At 48.3% G+C, this 20,715-nt stretch overlaps 1 protein-coding gene across 1 annotated transcript; it reads left to right on the top strand.

The window, feature by feature from the left end:
- The first annotated feature begins 18,027 nt into the window (after positions 1-18,027).
- On the top strand, positions 18,028-19,872 carry LOC105048232 (ethylene-responsive transcription factor CRF1). Its single transcript, XM_010927481.4, has 2 exons — positions 18,028-18,242; positions 18,613-19,872. Exon 2 carries the CDS (start codon positions 18,662-18,664, stop codon positions 19,691-19,693), a length of 1,032 nt encoding a protein of 343 aa, XP_010925783.2. The 5' UTR covers positions 18,028-18,242; positions 18,613-18,661; the 3' UTR covers positions 19,694-19,872.
- The last annotated feature ends 843 nt before the right edge of the window (positions 19,873-20,715 follow it).

A 20,715-nucleotide genomic window follows, 5' to 3' on the forward strand; every position in this document is an offset into this window, starting at 1 on the left:
ATTTTTTTACATCTTTTAAAAAAAATTGAAATAAAAAATCTAAATTAATTTTTTTAATAAATTATAAATTAAAATCTTTATATTTTAAATTTCAATCCAAATTGAAATTTAAATTTATTTACTAATTTCAAATTTTAAAAAACAAAAATTTCTATTTTTCCATGATTTTTTTCACTTTTTATTTTGGGTGGGAAAATTGAAAAACGTCATTTTGAATGGCGTTTTTAAAAACGCCATTCAAAATGGCGTTTTTAAAGACGCCATTTCAAATGGCGTTTCTTCATTTCTTTTTTTTTTTTTTTTGTGGGAATGGGGGGTGACGTGGAAGGGGAAAAAACGCCATTCAAAATGGCGTTTTTCCCTTTTGCATTAGATTGATAAATAAGTTTCTTTTTGATATTTTTTGATAAATAAGTTTTTTTTTTATATTATCCTGGAAAAGTACTCTCAAAATAATAAAACTTTTAGGACTGTACTTTCCTGTTGCCTTCAGTCCACCATCCCAAAGTGTTTTGGCCAATACCCAACCCATTTTGGTAACAATGTATTTCAAAATGTTTGAGAATTGAATGCTTAACTGTACGGAATGATTCCAAAAATAAAATGGTCTCTGATTTGTCTACGGTTGGGATTCGATTTAACTATTTGATTCCAGCTAACTTCCATCAATCAATATGCTAAGAAGTCCTGAAGCTCAGGTGCCGTGTTTTGAAAATTGGATGCCATTATTGCAAATATCCAACAAATCATTTCGTAGTTTTACACACTACCATTTTTTTAAAGAAAAGGCAGCCAGCCAGTGTTCCAATCTTTTACTATTATAGGATCTGGAAGGATCAAATGTATGCAATTTTAAAATTCATCCCATTTGTCGAGAGATTGCTACTGTATTTTAAATCAAAATTGAGTAGTCCTATCATTTTGCCCAGGTTCACAATACCATGTTTACGACAATATTGAAGAAAACAGCTTTCGTCAGGAACCTGTTTTTGAAAAAAAAAAAAAAAGAGAGGGTAAAAATCACACCTTAAAACTAGTAATGTTAAAGATAGTAAACTTTAATTGTCAGGATAATATGGTATGGTAGCAACATCATCAATTCGCTCCCATAAATAGCAAATTTTCAAGATTGAAGAGACTTGAATGGTTGATATATCTCTCTTAAATTTTACATTGTCAGCTTAAATGCTTCTGAATTTCAACAGCCACTTGTCTAACTGGCAGCAAGTGCATGAAGCAAATATATATAGAACTTAGATCATATATAACCTGTACCATATTTCATTTTTTGACAAGATGATTATGTCAATTTATTTAAGACATCTGAGATAGGACTTAGTAAATAGTAGTTGTTGGAGAATACCCACCGACCGACCGACCGATGGCAGGAGGAACCGACCGACCGACTTACGGTCGAAGGGACCGACCGACCGACTGCCGGAAGGACCGACCGACTGACCAACGGCCCGACCGACCGACTGACCGCCGGACCGACCGACTGACGGCTGGAGCGACCGACTGACCGACGCCATTACCGGCTAATTATCGGCTCACGACCGACTGAGGATATGTCGGGCGCACCTTTCCCGACCGACTGAACCGGGAGGTCTGATGGCCGACTTACGTAAAACTCGCCGACCAACGGAGGAGCCCGACGCCACTCAGCTAGCCACCGACTTAGGGTCGGTCGACTCCTCCAATCGCCGTACAGCCACCAGACCTTGTCAGTTCTGACAGCAACATGCGGCACGGCCATCTGGAGGCACTGTCCCGCTGAGGGCATTGTCAACCCTGGTGATTTGACAGCCCCACGGCGACGTGATGTTTTCACGGCGACTCTGACAGTCTATAGTGAGCTGACAGTTCCTCACTTGTCTGCGCCATTAATGACGGCGCCATGCCGTGCTCCACTATATAAACCGGGGAAGGCAACAGTGCAAGGGATCTCCGTTCTCACCTTCGAGACCACAGGCTTGCTCCTCCCTCTCCCTCTCTCTCTCTCGATCGAGCTCTCTGTCTTCATTTCACTGTTGCCCAATCACCTCTCTGACTTGACCGTCGGAGGGTCCCCGCCGGAGCCGCCTCCGGTCAGTGTGGACTTCTCGTTTTTGCAGGTGCACGTTCCCCGACGATCGTTCGACGAGGCGATTGGCCGCAACAGATTGGCGCGCCAGGTAGGGGGGCAGAATGACAAAGACAAGAGCTCAACGATCGAGGATAATCGGATCGGCGAGACGCTCTTCCCATCGGGAAGAGGGATCCCCGCCACCACCGACGGCGGAGCCCAGCTCTCCGCGTCCCGCAGTGACCACGGAGGCGCAGATTGCGGCCATCGTACGGCAGATGACCGTACTGACGGACGCAGTCAAAAGCCTCCAGCAACAACCGACGGCCCGCCCGATGCCTTCCAGGAGCAGCCGCCGACGACCGCGCCGATCCCCATCGCCTCCGTGCGAGCACCCTCAACAGTGCTCCCACGGAGAAGAGGAGGAGCGGCCATGGCGCGACGATCGACGGTCCCAGCAGCCATCTCTTGCCCCGCTGGAACTGGCAAGGAAGGAGAAATGACTGCGCACGCCGTCGGCCTCCCTCTCAGAATCTTTCAGAGACTCCACTCCCGGGGTCTCCCAACATCGACGAGCGGACGACTACGAGCGCCGGTTCGAGGAAATCGACCGCCGGCTCGCGCAGTTGTAGATGGACGGCCAGAAGTCTTCGAACGACGTCGACTTCCAGACCGTCCAGCCTCTTTCCCGACTGGTCATCGACGAACCGATTCCCAGTCGGTTCAAGATGCCGCACGTGGAGCCATACGATGGTTCCACCGACCCAGTCGACCACCTCGAGAGCTATAAAGCTCTCATGACGATCCAAGGGGCAACCGACGCTCTTTTTTGCATCGGCTTCCCCGCTACGCTCCGCAAGACTGCCAGGGCCTGGTACTCCGGTCTCCGATCGGGAAGTATCCACTCCTTCGGATAGCTCGAGCACTCGTTCGTGGCCCATTTCAGCATCAGCCGAAAGCCGCCGCGAACGTCGGACAGCCTTTTCTCCCTCAAGCAGGGAGAAAATGAGACGCTCCGACACTTCGTGGCGCGATTCAACACGGCCACGCTTGAGGTCCGGGACCTTAACGAAGACATGGCTGTCTCAGCCATGAAGCGGGGCCTGAGGGCGTCCCGATTCACCTATTCTCTGGATAAGACCCTCCTCCGGACATACGCCGAGCTACTGGAGCACGCGTACAAGTATATGCGCACGGACGAAGGAGCGTCCGACCGACGTTTGGCCGAACCCAGGGGCCCGAAAGAGAAGCGGAGGAAAGGTCGGGAGCCCGCCGAACCCAGCAGGCCCCCGATCGATAGTCGGGTCTCGCCGCCCCGACGAGCCCAAAAACCACCCCGGCAACAAACTCAAGGGCCGGCACGCCCCAGGTACGATTCCTACACTCCTCTCTCCGCTCATCATGCGCAGATTCTAATGGAGATCGAGGGGAAGAATACCTGCGACGGCCTCCGCCTCTGAAGGCAAAAGGCCTCGACCGTCGGAAGTACTGCCGATTTCACCGAGGCCACGGCCACAACACCGAGCAGTGCATCCAGCTGAAGGATGAGATCGAAGCTCTCATCCACCGGGGGTATCTCGACAAATTTCGGAAGGGTTCACCGACCCAACCAGTTGCCAATCAACGACCCCAGCCGACTGAAGAAGCGGCGAACAATCAGCCGACGGCCGGAGTCATCAACGTGATCTCCAAGCGGCTGGGCCCGGGGACGTCTGCGGGAGGGGAGCCGATGAAAAGGCCGCGTCCGGACGACGCGATCACCTTCACGGAGGACGACGTTCGGGGCATCCAAACTCCCCACGACGATGCTGTTGTTGTGTCGGCGACAATAGCAAATTATGATGTAAAACGAATTTTTGTTGATAATGGAAGTTCAACGAATGTTTTGTTTTACTCGACCTTCTCCCGGATGCAACTGTCAACTAACCGACTTAAGAGGGTCTCCATGCCCCTGATCGGCTTTACCGGAGACGCTGTCACGACAGAGGGAGAAATTATCCTGCCCGTGACGGCCGGCACCGAACCACGACAAAGCACGGTCCACCTAACTTTCGCAGTCGTCCAAGTTCCTTCGGCCTACAACGCCATACTTGGACGACCCGGACTGAACGCCCTTAAGGCGATCGTCTCGACGTACCATCTCCTTGTTCGGTTCCCGACCAAAAATGGAATCGGGGAGATGCGCGGAGATCAACAGCTCGCCCGACGATGCTTCCAAATCTCCGCTCAAAACGACGAGTCGAAGGGCTCCCTGACAATCGACAAGCTGGACCAACGGGAGGAGGAAGAGCGAGGTTCGCCGGCCGAGCAGCTCGAGGCGATCCCGATAGGAGAAGATCCGGACCGGAAGGTTTGGGTCGGGTCCCAATTGCCCGACACCGAACGACGCCGACTGACGGAGCTGCTGACGGCCAATGCCGACATATTTGCTTGGTCGGCAGCAGATATGTCGGGCATCCCCCCAGAAACAATAACCCACCGACTCAACATCGACCCGACGATGAGACCGGTGAGGCAGAAGAAAAGGTCCTTCGCTCCAGAAAGGCAGAGGGCCATCGACGAAGAAGTGGACAAGCTACTCGAAGCGGGCTTCATCGAGAATCCACGTATCCAGATTGGCTCGCCAATGTCGTCATGGTCAAAAAAGCCAACGAAAAGTGGAGGATTTGCATTGACTACACCGACCTCAACCGGGCCTGCCCAAAGGATAGCTTCCCACTTCCCAAGATCGACCAGCTGGTGGATGCGACGTCCGGATTTCGACTGCTCAGCTTCATGGACGCCTTCGCCGGGTACAACCAGATCCGGATGGTGCCTGAAGACGAGGAGCACACCGCGTTCGTGACTCCCAAGGGGCTCTACTGTTATCGGGTGATGCCCTTCGGACTGAAGAACGCCGGCGCCACCTACCAGCGACTCGTCAATAAGGTCTTCAAAGATCAGATCGGCCGCAACATGGAGGTGTACGTGGACGACATGCTGGTGAAAAGCACGCAGATCCCAGACCATGTTCAGGATCTCGAGGAGACCTTCCGCACCCTTCGACGACACCGAATGAAGCTCAACCCGACCAAGTGTGCTTTTGGGGTGACCTCAGGGAAGTTCCTCGGATTCCTCATTTCACAGAGGGAGATTGAGGCCAACCCTAAGAAAATAAAGGCAATCATCGACATGCGTCATCCAAACACCAAGAAGGAGGTCCAACAACTGAACGAAAAAATCGTCGTTCTTAGCTGGTTCATTTCTCGATCAGCTGAAAGGTGCCTCCCGTTCTTCAAAACTTTGCGTCACGCAAATGGGTTTTCTTGGTCGGATGAGTGCCAACAGGCCTTCGAAGACCTGAAGAAGTACTTGGCTTCCCCATCGCTGCTCGTAAAGCCGCAGGTCGGGGAAACCCTGTATCTCTACTTGGCCACATCTTCTGAGGCGATCAGTTCGGTGCTCGTCCGAGAAAACGAGTGTCGAACCCATCAGCCCATCTACTACACCAATAAGGTGCTCCACGGCACCGAGACCAGATACTCGGAGACGGAAAAGATGATTTTCGCCCTGACCGTCTCCGCGCAACGACTCCGTCCATACTTCCAGGCCCACGCCATAGTGGTGCTCACCAACCAGCCCCTGAGGGCGATATTGCGCCGACCCGACACATCTGGACGACTCACGAAGTGGGCGATGAAGCTCAGCGAGTTCGACATTCAGTATCGACCAAGGCCTGCCCTGAAAGCTCAGGTCTTGGCCGACTTCATCGCCGAATGCCCGACAGCCGACCAAGTGTCGGGAGGTGAAGACCCGGGACGAGATGCGGTCTCTGAGCCAGACCCGGTCTCCACCTGGGTACTCCACATCGACGGAGCTTCAAACGCTCAGGGAAGCGGGGCCGGGCTCCTACTCACGAATTCGGATGGGGTGGTCACCGAGTACGCCCTCCGGTTCGACTTCAAGGCCTCCAACAATCAAGCCGAATACGAGGCACTCCTCGCCGGCTTGAGGATGGCAAGGAAGCTGGGCGTCGACAGCCTCCGGGTATTCTCCGACTCTCAGCTGATCGTGGGGCAGGTCAAGGGCGAATTTGAGGCGCGAGATCCGACCATGGTCAAATACCTTCAGAAAGTGAAGGACCTCATGGCACGCCTCAAGTATTTCGAAATTTCCCACATTCTTAGGTCGGAGAACGCCCGCGCCGACGCACTTTCCAGACTGGCGACTTCGGCCTTCGACTCCTTGGGTCGGACGTTCGTGGAGAACCTCGAGCAGCCGAGCATCGATCGGGTCGAAGGAGTACAGCAGCTAACATCCGAACCAAGTTGGATGGACCCGATCGTCCGGTATCTGACCGACGGGATCAGTCCCGAAGATCCCACGGAGGCCAAGCGACTCCGGTGGTCGGCCTCTCAATATGTCATCATGGATGGCCGACTCTACAAGAGGTCGTTCTCCCTTCCCCTGCTTAGGTGTTTGGGACCGACCGACGCCGACTACGCTCTCCGAGAGGTTCACGAAGGAATTTGCGGGAACCACTTGGGGGGCAAGTCCCTGGCCTACAAAGTCTTGCGACAGGGCTACTACTGGCCTACCATGAAGAAGGACGCGGCTGAGTTGGTCCGGAGGTGCGAACCATGTCAAAAGTATGCCAACATTCAACACCAACCGGCCAGCCAAATTGCTCCTATTGTCGCTCCGTGGCCCTTCGCCCAGTGGGGGGTCGACATTCTCGGTCCTTTTCCACCAGCATCTGGCCAGAGGAAGTTCATCGTTGTCGCCATCGACTACTTCATCAAGTGGGTGGAGGCCGAACCATTGGCGCAGATCACCGAGCGGAAGATGGAGGACTTTATTCAGAAATTCGTCATCTTCAGGTTCGGATTGCCACACACCATCATCACCGACAACGGACGGCAATTCGACAACCAGGACTTCAGAGACTTCTGCATCAGGTTCCACATCAGGCACCGACTGACTTCGGTCGGGCACCCCCAGTCCAACGGCGAGGTCGAGGTGACCAACCGAACCTTGCTCCACGGACTCAAGACCCGACTAAACGAAGCCAAAGGTCTCTGGGTCGACGAGCTGGGCTCCGTTCTGTGGGCTTACCAAACGACCCCCCGCGTTCCGATCGGGGAGTCGCCTTTCAGTTTGGCCTATGGAACGGAGGCCATGATCCCGCTCGAGATTGGACTGCCATCTTCAAGGATCGAGCGGTATCAAGAGCCGGACAACTCTGAGAGTCGGAGGGCCGACCTAGACCTCCTCCCCGAACTACGAGACGAGGCTCAGATTCGCATGGCTTCATACCGACAAAGGATCGCCCGGTATTACAACGCCAAGGTCAGACCGAAGCTTTTCAGACCTGGCGACTTGGTCTTGAGGAAGGCAGAAGTGTCGAAGCCCTTGGACCAAGGGAAGCTGGCTCCCAATTGGGAAGGACCCTACAAGGTAGCAGACACATACGGTCCGAGAGCCTACCGACTGGAGACCCTTGAAGGGAAACCCATTCCCCGAACTTGGAATGCCGACAACTTGAAGTTGTACTATCCCTGAACTTTGTAATTCGATGGCCGGAATACAAATTCGATTTGGAATCTCGGAGTTTTAACTCTTCGACTAATGATCGGTGCTCATCAAGGTCAAGCCCCGACATGCCAATGTGGACTTAGTGTCCTCCTGGAACCAACGGTCTTTTCGTCGGTGATCCATCGGACCCTTACAAAAATCGATGAACCCTTATTGACGGGAGTTGACACTCCTTCGACGATCGACGATGCATCGGACCCTTACAAGGACCGATGAACCCTTATTGACGGGAGTTGACACTCCTTTGACGATCGACGATGCATCGGACCCTTACAAGGACCGGTGCACCCTTATGGACGGGAGTTAACACTCCTTCTACGGTCGAACTTTCGGGCCAAACCATCGGCTGACAAGCCGATCGGGCCCCGACCAAAGAGAGGCGAAAAGCCTACGTGACTGACATCGCGACTTCCGACCAGGCTACGATCGGTCGAGGGATATTCGGCTTACCACCGTCTATCGCACAACGCAATCTTAGTCGCATCCACGACTTGCCGACCGACCCACGGCGGCCGGACGATATTCGGCTTACCACCGTATATCGAAAGACACAGAGTGAATACCCGACGCAAGAGCATCGGGATCCCAACACTGCACTGGACGATATTCGACTGAACGCGTCAGTGGAAGCCCGACTTCCGAACCTTTGCCAGGTTCGGTCGGCTCCCGACTCAACAAGACGCGCCCGACTGACGAGCTCGACTATCAGAAGCCGATCCAAAGTCGGGACTTACCCCTCCTTCGTAGCGGCACGAGTTGCCGAACGTCTTACCGACTTAAGTGAGTTGGCGACTTACATAAGTTAATGACTCACTAAGGCATTCAACCATACATTTGGAAGAAGGAGACAAAGGGAAAGCAGAAGAAGTTTTCATTCAAAATTTTCATTCAAAGTGTATAAACTCGGGTCGAAGCCCGATTACAAGTATTTAAAAAAAAAACAGAAAAAGCAAAAGAAAGTCGGTAAACCCCGATCACCCATCTGAGTCGATCTCCTCGACCGATGGGAGATCGGGGATGACTGGTGTGTCGGCCATAATCAGAGCTGGGTCGACGGTTGGAGCTGGTCCTTCGGTCGGCGGGGGACCGGCAGTCGGCGCCGCTTCCTCCAGGATGGCTTCCTCCCCGGCAACGATGCCTCCCGACGGCTGGTCGGCCATCTCCTCGGTGGCTTCCTCCTCGGCCCCCGGTGGGACGATGCTGCTAAGGTCGAGTTTCGGGTACAAGGCCCGAACTGCCTCCCGACCGTCCTCATACCCCACCCGGTACGAGGCGAAACCCGACTCGAGCATCTCCTCCCGATACTGGTCGGAGGCCCGGAAGTCTTCAACCGCCCGGTCGGCCGCTCCTTCGCCGACCTTGCCTCTTTCTCCGCCCGACCGAGCGACTCCTTCGCCGACTCTGCCTCCGCCTTTGCTATGTCGGCATCGGCTTGGGCGATCGAAAGCTCCTCCTCAGCCTTAGCGAGCTTCTCCAGGCTCACCCGGAGCTGCTCGCGCTCGCCTTGGAGTTCAGCGGCAACGCCGTCTCGTTCGTGCCGAAGACGACGCACGGCCCGACCCTTGTGTCTGGCCTCCTTCTTGGCCGACCTAAGTTCGGACCCAAGCCGGGAGACCTCATCTACTAACTTGGCCTCCCGGTCGGCCGATTGCTGAAGATGGTCGACCAACATCGCCTTCTCGACTTCGGCCGCCGCCGACCTCTCCTTATAAGCGGCCCGGACGTTACCGAACCTCCGGTACCCGGCCTCCAGTTCCGACATTGTATAGATCAGCTGCCGATTGCAAATGCTTCGTCAGGATCACATAACGAGAAAAATTTCTAAGGAAAAAAGAAGGTGATGCGAAGCTTACCTCGACCATAGTCGGGTAGAACTTGGACAGCATCTCGGTTACCTGCCGAGATCTCAGCGACTCCACGTCGGCCGGAAGAAGGATCCCCTGGCACAACCACCTCGCCAGGTTGTGGTCAGCCAACGCTGACGCACCTTCGGGGAACTGTGCGCTGGGCGGCACAGATCGGCTCCCCGACCTTGTCTCATCCGCGGGGTCCATCGGGGCTTTCCTTCGATCGGCTGCCCCGACCGACGGAACCGGCAGCGAGGGGATGCTCGAAGTAGAACCAGCACCCCCCGCTGCGGCCACAGACGCCGCCGGATGATGTTCGGTTTTCCGAACTACATCCGGCTCCACCGCCTCCGGTGATGCCGCCGACATTCCTTCGGCCGCTTCACCCACCGGCCTCTCCTCCGAACGCGCCGCCAGAGCCGCGAGCACGATGACGGGCTCGAATTGATCGGTCACTGACGCTTCGACGATCGGCGCCGCTGGAGCAGGCTTCTTCGGCGGGCGCGAAGGTCCGGCCCCCGATGCTGGCCTCTTCCTTGTCGCTAATTGCCGAATCTCCGCGTCTGTCGGCCGCATTCTTGGAGGTGTCCCTGCGATACCGACAAAGATGTTAACTAAAGAACCAGACTAGGGGCCGGATGAAAAGGAGACCGGGAGATCGGACGATACCTAGTCGGGGGACCAAGCTTAAGCCGGCATCATAGAGAGCTTGTTCGGTAACAAGCTCCTTCTGCTTCGGGACCGACATATCTTTCAGTCGGTGAAAGTTCTCCCGGTCGTCTGCTTCCACCCGGCTGTTGTCATTGGCTTCGGTTCGGGGCACGCCCCAGTGAGAAGGAAAGCCCCAAGAAGATGGAGAAGAAACAAAGAAGAATTGGTTCTTCCACCCATGAATGGACGATGGAAGATCGGTGATGAAGGAATGGCCCTTCCGGGGGTTGAAGAGCCACCACCCTCGGGCTTTAGGGTGGGGTCAGAGCACAAAGAAGGCCCGGAAGAGAGAAATGCGAGGATTGGTCGGCAAGAGCTGACACAACAACGCAAAACTGATTATGAGACGGATAGAGTTCAGCGCTAGTTGCACCGGACAGAGTCCGTAATAATTCAGAAGATTCCGGACGAACTCCAGAATCAGGAGCCGAAGACCCGCGCGAAGGTCCTCGACATACAACACCAGCTGACCAGGCGGAGGGCTGTTAACCCGACCGCCGGCCCCTGGGGCGGACAGTTGAAACTGCTCCGGGATGCAATACTGCTCCCGAAGCCGATCAACATTCGGCCCCGAAAGCGAGGAAACCTCATCTTCCGGAGTCGACCGGGAGTCGTCAGTCGGGTTCCCCGACCGAGCTCCCTGAGTCGGATTCCTGGCCATTGTACCGGAACCGAATAAGAAAGAAACAGAGAAGAAGAAAAAGATGAGGAGGACGAAGAGGAGACCACAAACCGGAGGAGCTCCTCTGGAAGTAAGAAAGCTCTGCCTGCGACGACTGAGAAATCGCCCGGACAGAGTTTCGACAGCAAAATGGCAATGGTGGGGTCTTGGGTCCGAGAGGTCCTATATATATAGGACCGTCCGATGGCCAAGATGACTCCGCGCCGACCGAAGCTCCATGGATGCGCGACACGTGGCGGCCTCCGGGTGGCTGAGGATTCGGCGCGCCCCATCCCGGGATGGCCGCACCGCCCATATTAAATGCGGGGGGCGCCGGCCAACCACCTTCGACACGCGGCACGCGGGGATGCGGTTCCGCATTTATGCGCCCGCGCCGATTCGCGTTCCCGATGGGACGCCTGCCAGCGTCCCACGCTCCCACGATCGATGTCGGATATCCGATCGTCTGACACCGTATCATCCGACGCCCGATCTCCTGACACCGACGTAACGTCTGACGACGACAAGATGCGACGTCTGACACCTGACGCCGATGTGACATCTGACACCGACTAGACGCCCAAATTGCTCGACATTTATGAGGCGCCTGACATCGGATCAACCGGCGATACGGTCGGATCTGTGCATGCGACAAATCCACTCCTGCTCGCCCAGGATTGCTGCCCGAATAAAAGCATCCGACAGCTCACCATCCGACTCAGGAGTGGAGGGGGGCAACTGTTGGGGAATACCCACCGACCGACCGACCGATGGCAGGAGGAACCGACCGACCGACTTACGGTCGAAGGGACCGACCGACCGACTGCCGGAAGGACCGACCGACTGACCAACGGTCCGACCGACCGACTGACCGTCGGACCGACAGACTGACGGCCGGAGCGACCGACTGACCGACGCCATTACCGGCTAATTATCGGCTCACGACCGACTGAGGATATGTCGGGCGCACCTTTCCCGACCGACTGAACCGGGAGGTCTGATGGCCGACTTACGTAAAACTCGCCGACCAACGGAGGAGCCCGATGCCACTCAGCTGGCCACCGACTTAGGGTCGGTCGACTCCTCCAATCGCCGTACAGCCGCCAGACCTTGTCAGTTCTGACAGCAACATGCGGCACGACCATCTGGAGGCACTGTCCCGCTGAGGGCATTGTCAACCCTGGTGATTTGACAGCCCCACGGCGACGTGACGTTTTCACGGCGACTCTGACAGTCTACAGTGAGCTGACAGTTCCTCACTTGTCTGCGCCATTAATGACGGCGCCATGCCGTGCTCCACTATATAAACCGGGGAAGGCAACAGTGCAAGGGATCTCCGTTCTCACCTTCGAGACCACAGGCTTGCTACTCCCTCTCCCTCTCTCTCTCGATCGAGCTCTCTGTCTTCATTTCACTGTTGCCCAGTCACCTCTCTGACTTGACCGTCGGAGGATCCCCGTCGGAGCCGCCTTCGGTCAGTGTGAACTTCTCGTTTTTGCAGGTGCACGTTCTCCGACGATCGTTCGACGAGACGATTAGCCGCAACAGTAGTGATGCCTCAAAGCTATTGTTAACCACTCAAGAGTGGGTAGAAGTTGATAGATGAACTCAACGAGAGAGACATGACTATAAGCTGTCATTTCTTATTGAGTGCTTTTGATAATTTTTAAAAAGAAGGGCTTGATGAAAGTTAATTGGTGAACGAGCATAACAACATGGGAGTGACAGTTGAGATGGATTATCCTTGAAATATCAAACAGGCTTGAATGATAAATATTTTTGATTTTTTTCCACCTTTGTGCATGGTATTTCTCCATGTATAAAATATCTATAAGTACACTTCTTCCTTTTTTTTCTTAATCTATCAAACCTAATTTATTAATTGTATAATTGGAGAGAACAAGTACATCAAGATAGTGAGGGTCACTTTGAGCTCCCTCATCCTTCTAATTTGCTTAGCCAGGTCTGATAACCATTCCCAATAATATTATAATAATCCTTACTTATTTTAGGAATTATTCTTGCAGAATAGCAGAATAAACGTATAAACTAAAATCTTGTTTCGTACCCTCCATGTGTCAGTACAATTAAGCTCCTTTAATGTTGAGTGGGATGTGTTGTTCAAATTGCAATATACATTGATGACCATGGAGTTTAATATTCTACATCCACTAATTGCACCAAGCCCCCTTGTAATCAAATGGCATCTTTGACCGTATGAAGAACTTTAATCCTCCAGATCCAAGTTGTGGGCAAATATCGTTGGATACTTTATCAGCAGAACTCCTAAGCATCATATTACATTGCCAAATGTAGTCGTCCTCCCTCATTAAAAAAATATAAAATCGAACTGGTAAATATAGGATCTATATGTAAGCATGCTTGCTTTTGGAAAAAAAAAAATGCATCATATATAAAAATATCGACAACCTTTCATGTGTTTAGAGCTCTAGCTAGTATAAGAGAACTACGTTTTGTGCACTTTCAATCGAGATAAATATATAAAAATTAAGTTGTTGTTACGCTTTTAATAAGAACCCACGTGAAAATAGAACAACATTTATCCAAAAGAAAAAAAAAAATCAAGAAAAATATTAACACAATCCGCTAACGTCACCCAAAAACCGCTAAAAAGTAAAGGTCCGTATAAGCTCATAAGTGCTGATAAGAATGTTTACAGGGAAATGTCTTAGTTGTTATTTCTTGTCATGATTTTGTCCTATTGATACCCTCCAAGTAAATGTGAATGGTACATCATTCAAATCATACTAATGTTAACAGAAGACAACTTACGTGGCACCCGGAGAGTTAACTGTGTACATCTTCCATTGTACATCTTCCATTGGTAAGAGGGATTTTAGGGCCAAATGACCTCCAATCATTGAGTGCCACGAGGGCTCCCACACATTGTGACTTTGTGAGGGGCAAGCGCGTGGTCGGAAGAGAACAAAGGCCGGCGGCTCCCTTTGTTTCATGCGCCCAGGAAGATTATTTCCATTTTGGCCTTGTTTTTTTTTTTTTTTCCCTAATTATACATATTTTAAAGTTCGACATACAGCATACTATAAATTCCTCATACTAATGCATCCCTACCAGTCTCGTGACGAAGTTTCTGCCAATTGAGAAAGGATTAAAAAAATAGACTCATACAATGTAGCTCTAATATAATTATCTTATATCAGTTATGAGCCAAACAAATATACCCTTTGTCTCTTTATAAATATATACAACATCAAAAGAGTCCAAATCAACTACCATTCAGCTAAGCTTTCATCTCATGCAGCCTAGCAAACCTCCGATCCTCCTTGGGTCCATTCATTTTAGGCCTCAGCTACACTTATAACCCGATACGGTAATTAATTAATTATCTAAATTAAGTGAATTTCAAGTTAATATGTACTTCAATACATTAGTTCTCTAAAGCCACTATTTCTTGCTAAAATTTTGCGTTTTTCCCACATTAACGTATGTTATCAATGAAAATACCCCAGTACCATAGGCTTATTGGTCAGTGGACCATGGACTTGGTCAGTCCAATAATATTAAATTAAATATCTAAATACCCATACTCTTACCTTCTTGATGTCATCCAATCTTACTAATGATTTTTTTTTTTTTTTTTTGTAGAAAATGGCCCTGATTTGTTTGATGTATAATATCTTCACAATTTTGAAATGACCATCGAACCATCCATATCTGCTTGATTGAAACTTTGACCATCTTTGTCATAGTTCCACATATTATCAAAAGTCATTCTCTTATTTCATCTAAGTAAATTGACATGGCAGTGCCCTAAACTTGGATTTTAGGTTCTCTAGTGCTCCCCAAATAACCGAATGCGTGCAATTAGTCATCCATCACAAACTATTTAAATGGGTTCCAACAATTGTTAATGGTTTAATAAACCAGGCAAGACATATTATAATGTGGTCTGCTCATCTGTTTGTACATCCATTACTGATTATTGAGACCTTACCTCTGGCAATCAAGGGTTTAACTTAATACATTTGATTAGGATTAAGTATGGGAAGATCCTGCCTATGATCCAGAAAAACTCAGCTCAACCTAATTAACATGTCAAACCAGGTTACAAAGGTTTGTGTCAAGCATAGATCAAGATGTTTTTTTTTTTTTTTGAAGTGAGGGGTGGGATAAGATCAGATTTTATTTAAACTCATATAAAAAAGATATATCCATGTAAATTAGAAAATAAAATATATATAAAAAAAGAGAAAATAAAGTTTATAATATAATTTCTATATAATTAGTCACTTATGTTACCATTCAATTAGAAAAAAAAAATTTATCGGAATTTCAAATATTGTATTGCACTATGCAACATTAAGCTGCTCTTGACCCGGCCAATTGCATCCCCTAATATTCAATCTGAGACCATTCTTTTTTTTTTTTTCTTTCTTTTGGAAAAGAATATAATTTGACTAATATTTTGATCATGGACTGGGCATTCTCTAGAGCCTTATCTATTATCTTAGGCCATCCGTCAAATAATTTCTTTGTCACTCTTTTGCCACCTGGGCTAGGCGGCGAAATGCCAGCTGGCGGTCCCACCCAACGGTTGGCTTTAAATTCGCTGTTGAGAGGGAATGCCGGATATCTCGTATCGGACGGCCAGAGATTTGCGGCACCCACCAATTGAATGATACGCATACAGTGTCGCGTTCCCCGGGACGGAAAACTTTTGGAAAGCGTTAATATAATCGCGTTACGGTGGCATTTTTTTCTCGGAAGGGACGCTTCAACGGCACAACGCATCACGAGCTCTAACATTTACTGCTAAATTTCTTCAAAACAGTCCATAAACATGAGGCAGTGTATCATCACCGTATCTATTTCTTGGATTTCTTAGGTAGCCTCCAACAAAAATTACCCTAATGGCCTTTGTAAGTTGTCACACACGTCAGAATCCTTCAAAGACACCCTGTGTTGTAATGTTTTAACGTTTTTATTTTTTATTTTTATTGAGTTGATATACATAATATATATTAAAAATATTGAAAAATTTTAGATTTTTCAAAAATAGGTTTTTGGTACGCGTCAGTTGAATGAGGACAAAAGGAGTGCCGAAGGGGTGAACGTTAGGTGCAGAATCAGAGTTGCCGTTGCGAACTCAACGGAGGCCAAAAACAAGCAAAAAAAAAAAAAAAATGATAGGCCCACCCACAGCTGTAAAACATTAAAACAAAGGGTTAGATTACGAATAGTGCAGTGAGCCAGTGACTATGGTGACATTGGCGACATTGGCTTTTTAAATTCGCCTGCTTATTTAACTTTCTTATGCTTGTTTAGCTGGTTGGCTCGCGTTGCATAGAATGCTTGTTGTATGTGTATATGTGCGCTATTTGAAGAGATTGATCAACCAATAAGATAATCTAAGATTCCTTTTCAATTTCAGTGTTAATATAATCAAGTGGAAAATTTGATGCTTCCATATGAAAATATAATTAAATGATGTGTGAATGATAATAGATATTTTGATATTTTAAAAAAAATATGAAAAATAAATGGAATGAGCAATTTAGATTTAGAGCCTCCATGGCAAATATTATAATACATATAGCTTCTAATGGTCTAACAATTTTTATACAGTATAGTTTCTTAACAACAATTCAAATTTCATCAACCCAAGTGATAATATATGGCATTTTAATGTTCGATCCTTTCAAATATTCTTTTCCCGGTGTTCACATTATCCTATTGAAGCACATAAAATAAGATTAGGAGTTACTTGGGATATCGTGATTATGCAAGCCAATCTAGTACTAGCAAATTTGGTCTTCTATAATATGCGAAAATTTTAATATTCATATTGATAGAGTTAATGCTAATACAAAGTAAATATACTAAAAAATATATTCCATTAAAAATTATGACAACTATACATTTATGGAGGATGGGCTTTGGAGTAATATTGAGTATCACAAATTCAAAATATGAAAATAAGCTCTTTGTATATGAGGTGAAGCATTATATATTTGGCCCTTTTATACTCTATCATGACGGAACCTCAAGTATAAGAGTGCTATTATAAGCGTAGCATTTATGCTTATTATCTACGATTTAAACATACATAATTAATAGACTAGATTTATTTAATTTTATTTAAATTTTTATTGATACTTATTCACATTATCAAAGCCTATGACGAGTTAGGTTATCTCTAAATTCATGGAAGCAAATACTTTGAAATCCAACATTATCATTTTTTTCTATCTTACTAATATCATCTCAACAATTTAAACATAACTTGCAAGTTGCAAGTGAAGAAAATTCTTTAAATTAAGATATTAACTAAAAAAAATTAGGGGTGAACTTTAGCATAACAGTAAGATTGCTCCATCTATAATTTGAATGTTATGGGTTTGAAACATAAAGATATATACTTTTTTTTTTTTTTTTTTTGGTACAGGATGAAAACCAGTCATGGGTTCGAAATGAAGTGACTTTCATGACCTTTTTGCATGCGGGTTTCCAGACTTGCAATTGCGGGAGCCTTATGTATTATTCGTGAGGATAAAGCTAGTCAAAGGTCTAAAATATTAAAATAAGCTTTATGACCTTCTGGATGCGAGGTTCTCAGACTTTGTGGTTGTGGGATTTTCGGATCTTGTTGTTGCGGGAGCCAAATGTACAGCGATGCTTTTATTAACAGAAAGGCACCACTAATTACCAAAGTTTTACATGATTAAATTTGACTAGTAATAGTGTAGTGTGGAGAATTAGAAGTAATCCACCGTCGTGTCACGTGACCACACTCTGCTTTATGTTATGTTGTCCCGCCATCGAAGTCGCAACCTGTTCTGCCATGGGGCCCACTGCCAGCTGGCGCCTCACGGCGCTCAGCATTTGGTTGCGGCGGCTCGTGGTGCGTGACGCCGGCTGCCGATCGCCGGAATATCCGCAACTAAATCAAGATTTGTAAAAAAAAACGCATAAAAAGCGTTACAAATTAAATCAAAATTCGAAAAAAAAAAAAAAAAACCCCAAAATATTACGAAAGAAGGCTAGGGGCAAACTTGGAATAGAGGCAAAATAAAATAGGAAATAAAATAAAAGTTCACTGCGGCCGGGTTTGCCGATTTCGGCCGTTTGCGGTTTTATAAAACAGCGTGTCTCGGTGTCCCGAACCGCACTCTCCAATCTCTCTCAACGCCGCTCTCTCTGGAGCTCTTGCTTTCACCTCTGCTTCTTTGATCTTTCTATTCCTCTTTCCCCCTCATCTCACTCCTTTTTCCCCTCTCTCTCTTATACGGATTGCAGAGGTTGTCAAGACTAGAACTTTGTGCCTCTTCTGTTCCCCTGGAAGAGAGTACCACGGTGATCGCTCAGCCATAAGCGCCAGTGTTTGTCTCATATTATTTTTGAGGTAATAATTTAATTATTTCTTATTTTTGGTGTCAGATTTTTTTTTGTTTTTGATCGGTTTTGCTCGAAATTTTCTTGCCGTTTCTCTTTTCTCCTCCCTGACTTCTCTCTGCCCCTCTCCGTGGAAATTTTTGATCTATATTACATCAGTTGTCTTCTTGAAGACGAATTTCATATTCCTTTGATCTCTTTTCTTCTAGATTTTTCTTTAAATTTCACTTTTCGTTAAAAATCATAACTTTATCTCTTTTAACCCTCTTTTTCCCTGCAAATATCAGGAATCCTCTTTTTTCTGTTCTACCATGAGCTTTAGTTTTTTTTAAAAAAACAATTTTTTTTGAAAGGGCTAATGATTTATTTTTGTGTTGCAGTGGAGAATAGCAAATGCAAATAGAATAGAGAAGCATAGATTTTGAAGCGATGGACATGATGTATTCTTTGCCAGTTAAGAGAACCGAGCATGTTAACGTGAATCCAAAGCCGCGGCCGCGGTCAATATACTGCTCCGGCAAAGCCAACAAGTTGGCTGGCAGAAGGATGGTGCGTATCTTTTGCGACGACTACGACGCCACCGACTCCTCCAGCGACGAAGAAGATTGCTGTTACTTCCGCCGCCGTGTGAAGCGCTATGTCCAAGAGATTAGGTTCGAGGACCGCCCCGCTAAGACCACCGCTATCGCCGCTGGCGACAAGGGGAGATCAGGAAAGGTAGGCGGAAAGAAGAAGAAGCCGGTCCTTGGAACCCCGGGCGACAAGCCTGGCTCGCCGGCGGCCCCGAGGTTCCGTGGCGTCCGCCGGCGGCCATGGGGGAAGTACGCCGCGGAGATCCGCGATCCCTGGCGGCGTGTCCGGGTGTGGCTCGGCACGTACAATACTGCGGAGGAGGCCGCCAAGGTGTACGACTCCGCCGCCATCCAGCTCCGTGGCCCCGATGCCACCACCAACTTCTCTACCCGCTCAGTCCCCACCTCCGCCGCTGCCCCGGCGCAACCTTCTCCTCCGACGAAGAACCTTTCCGATGGCACGGTCTCCGGCGGGTACGACTCCGGTGAGGAGTCACCCAATCTCTCCTCCCCGACCTCCGTCCTCTACGGTTTCCCACCCTCCGCCGCCGACAAGTCGGAGGAGAACAAGGCCCAAGAAGAGCAGCAAACGCCGACTGAAGTATCGGATGAGAAGGCTAGTATTCTCCCCGCCAGCATCAGTTTACCGGACGAGTTTGGGGACTTCATGTCATTCGACGAGGTGCCATTCTACAACGATTTGCTCGGCTTCGACTCGTCCGAGCCAGGATTCTTCGCGGACTCGGCGGAGATTGGCTTCTTCACCAGCGACATAAGCGATGTTATGCTGAGCTCTGATTTAAACCTCGCCTCAGTGTCATGGCAGGGAGATGATTACTTCCAAGATATTGGTGATTTATTTCCAATCGATCCTCTCCCTACCGCCTAAAATTTTTCGAGAAACCGAGCCTGTCAGAAGGTCAATTATTCGGCTTTTTTTTTTTTCTTAAAAAAAATTTGGCAATGTGAGAGGAGAGAAAGTAGTTTATCTTTTTTTTATTAATTTTTTATTTTTGAATATCGAGTGAGTTAACTGTTTCGGTAATGGAGCGGGATTTTAGATATTTTATTCTCTTGCTTTTATTTTTATTACTAATATATAAAAATTTTGTTTGCGTTAAAAATGAGGATTTTCTATAACGAACTGGACACATGGCATTGGATGAGATGAAAACCTGGCATGACCGACTGCGAATGCGGCCACATTTATCGGGTCTTTCCCTCCCTATCTTTTGTTCCCCACGAGGAACCGAGCCCTGCATAAAAAATTAAAAATAAACATTTGGGCTATGTTTGGAGATTAAAAGGTGGAATGGGCGTCTTTAGGCCCAGTCAACTGGCGAGGCTGACGGGCCTGACAAAAGAACTGCGGTTAGGAAAAGAATTGGTGGGGTTTGGTGTGCTGCCTCGGTTTACTGGGACAAAAGTTGGGTTAGTGTTGTTATTTTTGTGGGGAAAGTATCCAGATAAGATGATTTGGGTCGAAGGCATGGCATGGCCTGCAAAGTTTTATCTTTTGGGGACCTTTATTTCTTTTTTTTCTTTTTTTCACTTGGACTAATTCAAAGTGCCCGTGGGGAAGTTTGGCACCAAACATTTATTTTGCTAATTGCCAAATGAGATAGATTCCTATGCTTTTGTCTTTGTTGTATTTGTTTCCACGAAGATGGCCTCTCCCCTGTCTATTCTTTTGGTGCGAGCTTTTGTATTCATGGAGTGTAGAAAAACTAGTGGAAAGTATCAACAAGGCATCTCACACGCATTTTCATCAGTTAAGGTCCCTCTTTTGAGGGAAAGCAAGTTGATCAAGGTGGAAGTGGAACACGTGTGCATGGTTCGAGGATGAGATTAATCAAGGTCTTCAAATGTTCAAATATTCTTCTTTTTCTTTTTGCTTTTACTTTTTATTAA

Source organism: Elaeis guineensis, chromosome 7, assembly GCF_000442705.2.
Source record: "Elaeis guineensis isolate ETL-2024a chromosome 7, EG11, whole genome shotgun sequence".
In the NCBI taxonomy this organism is placed as follows: Eukaryota; Viridiplantae; Streptophyta; class Magnoliopsida; order Arecales; family Arecaceae; genus Elaeis; species Elaeis guineensis.

What these genes read in the sequence shown, in the direction of transcription:
- LOC105048232 (XM_010927481.4), top strand. Translation starts at nt 18,662, where the DNA reads ATGGACATGATGTATTCTTTGCCAGTTAAGAGAACCGAGCATGTTAAC.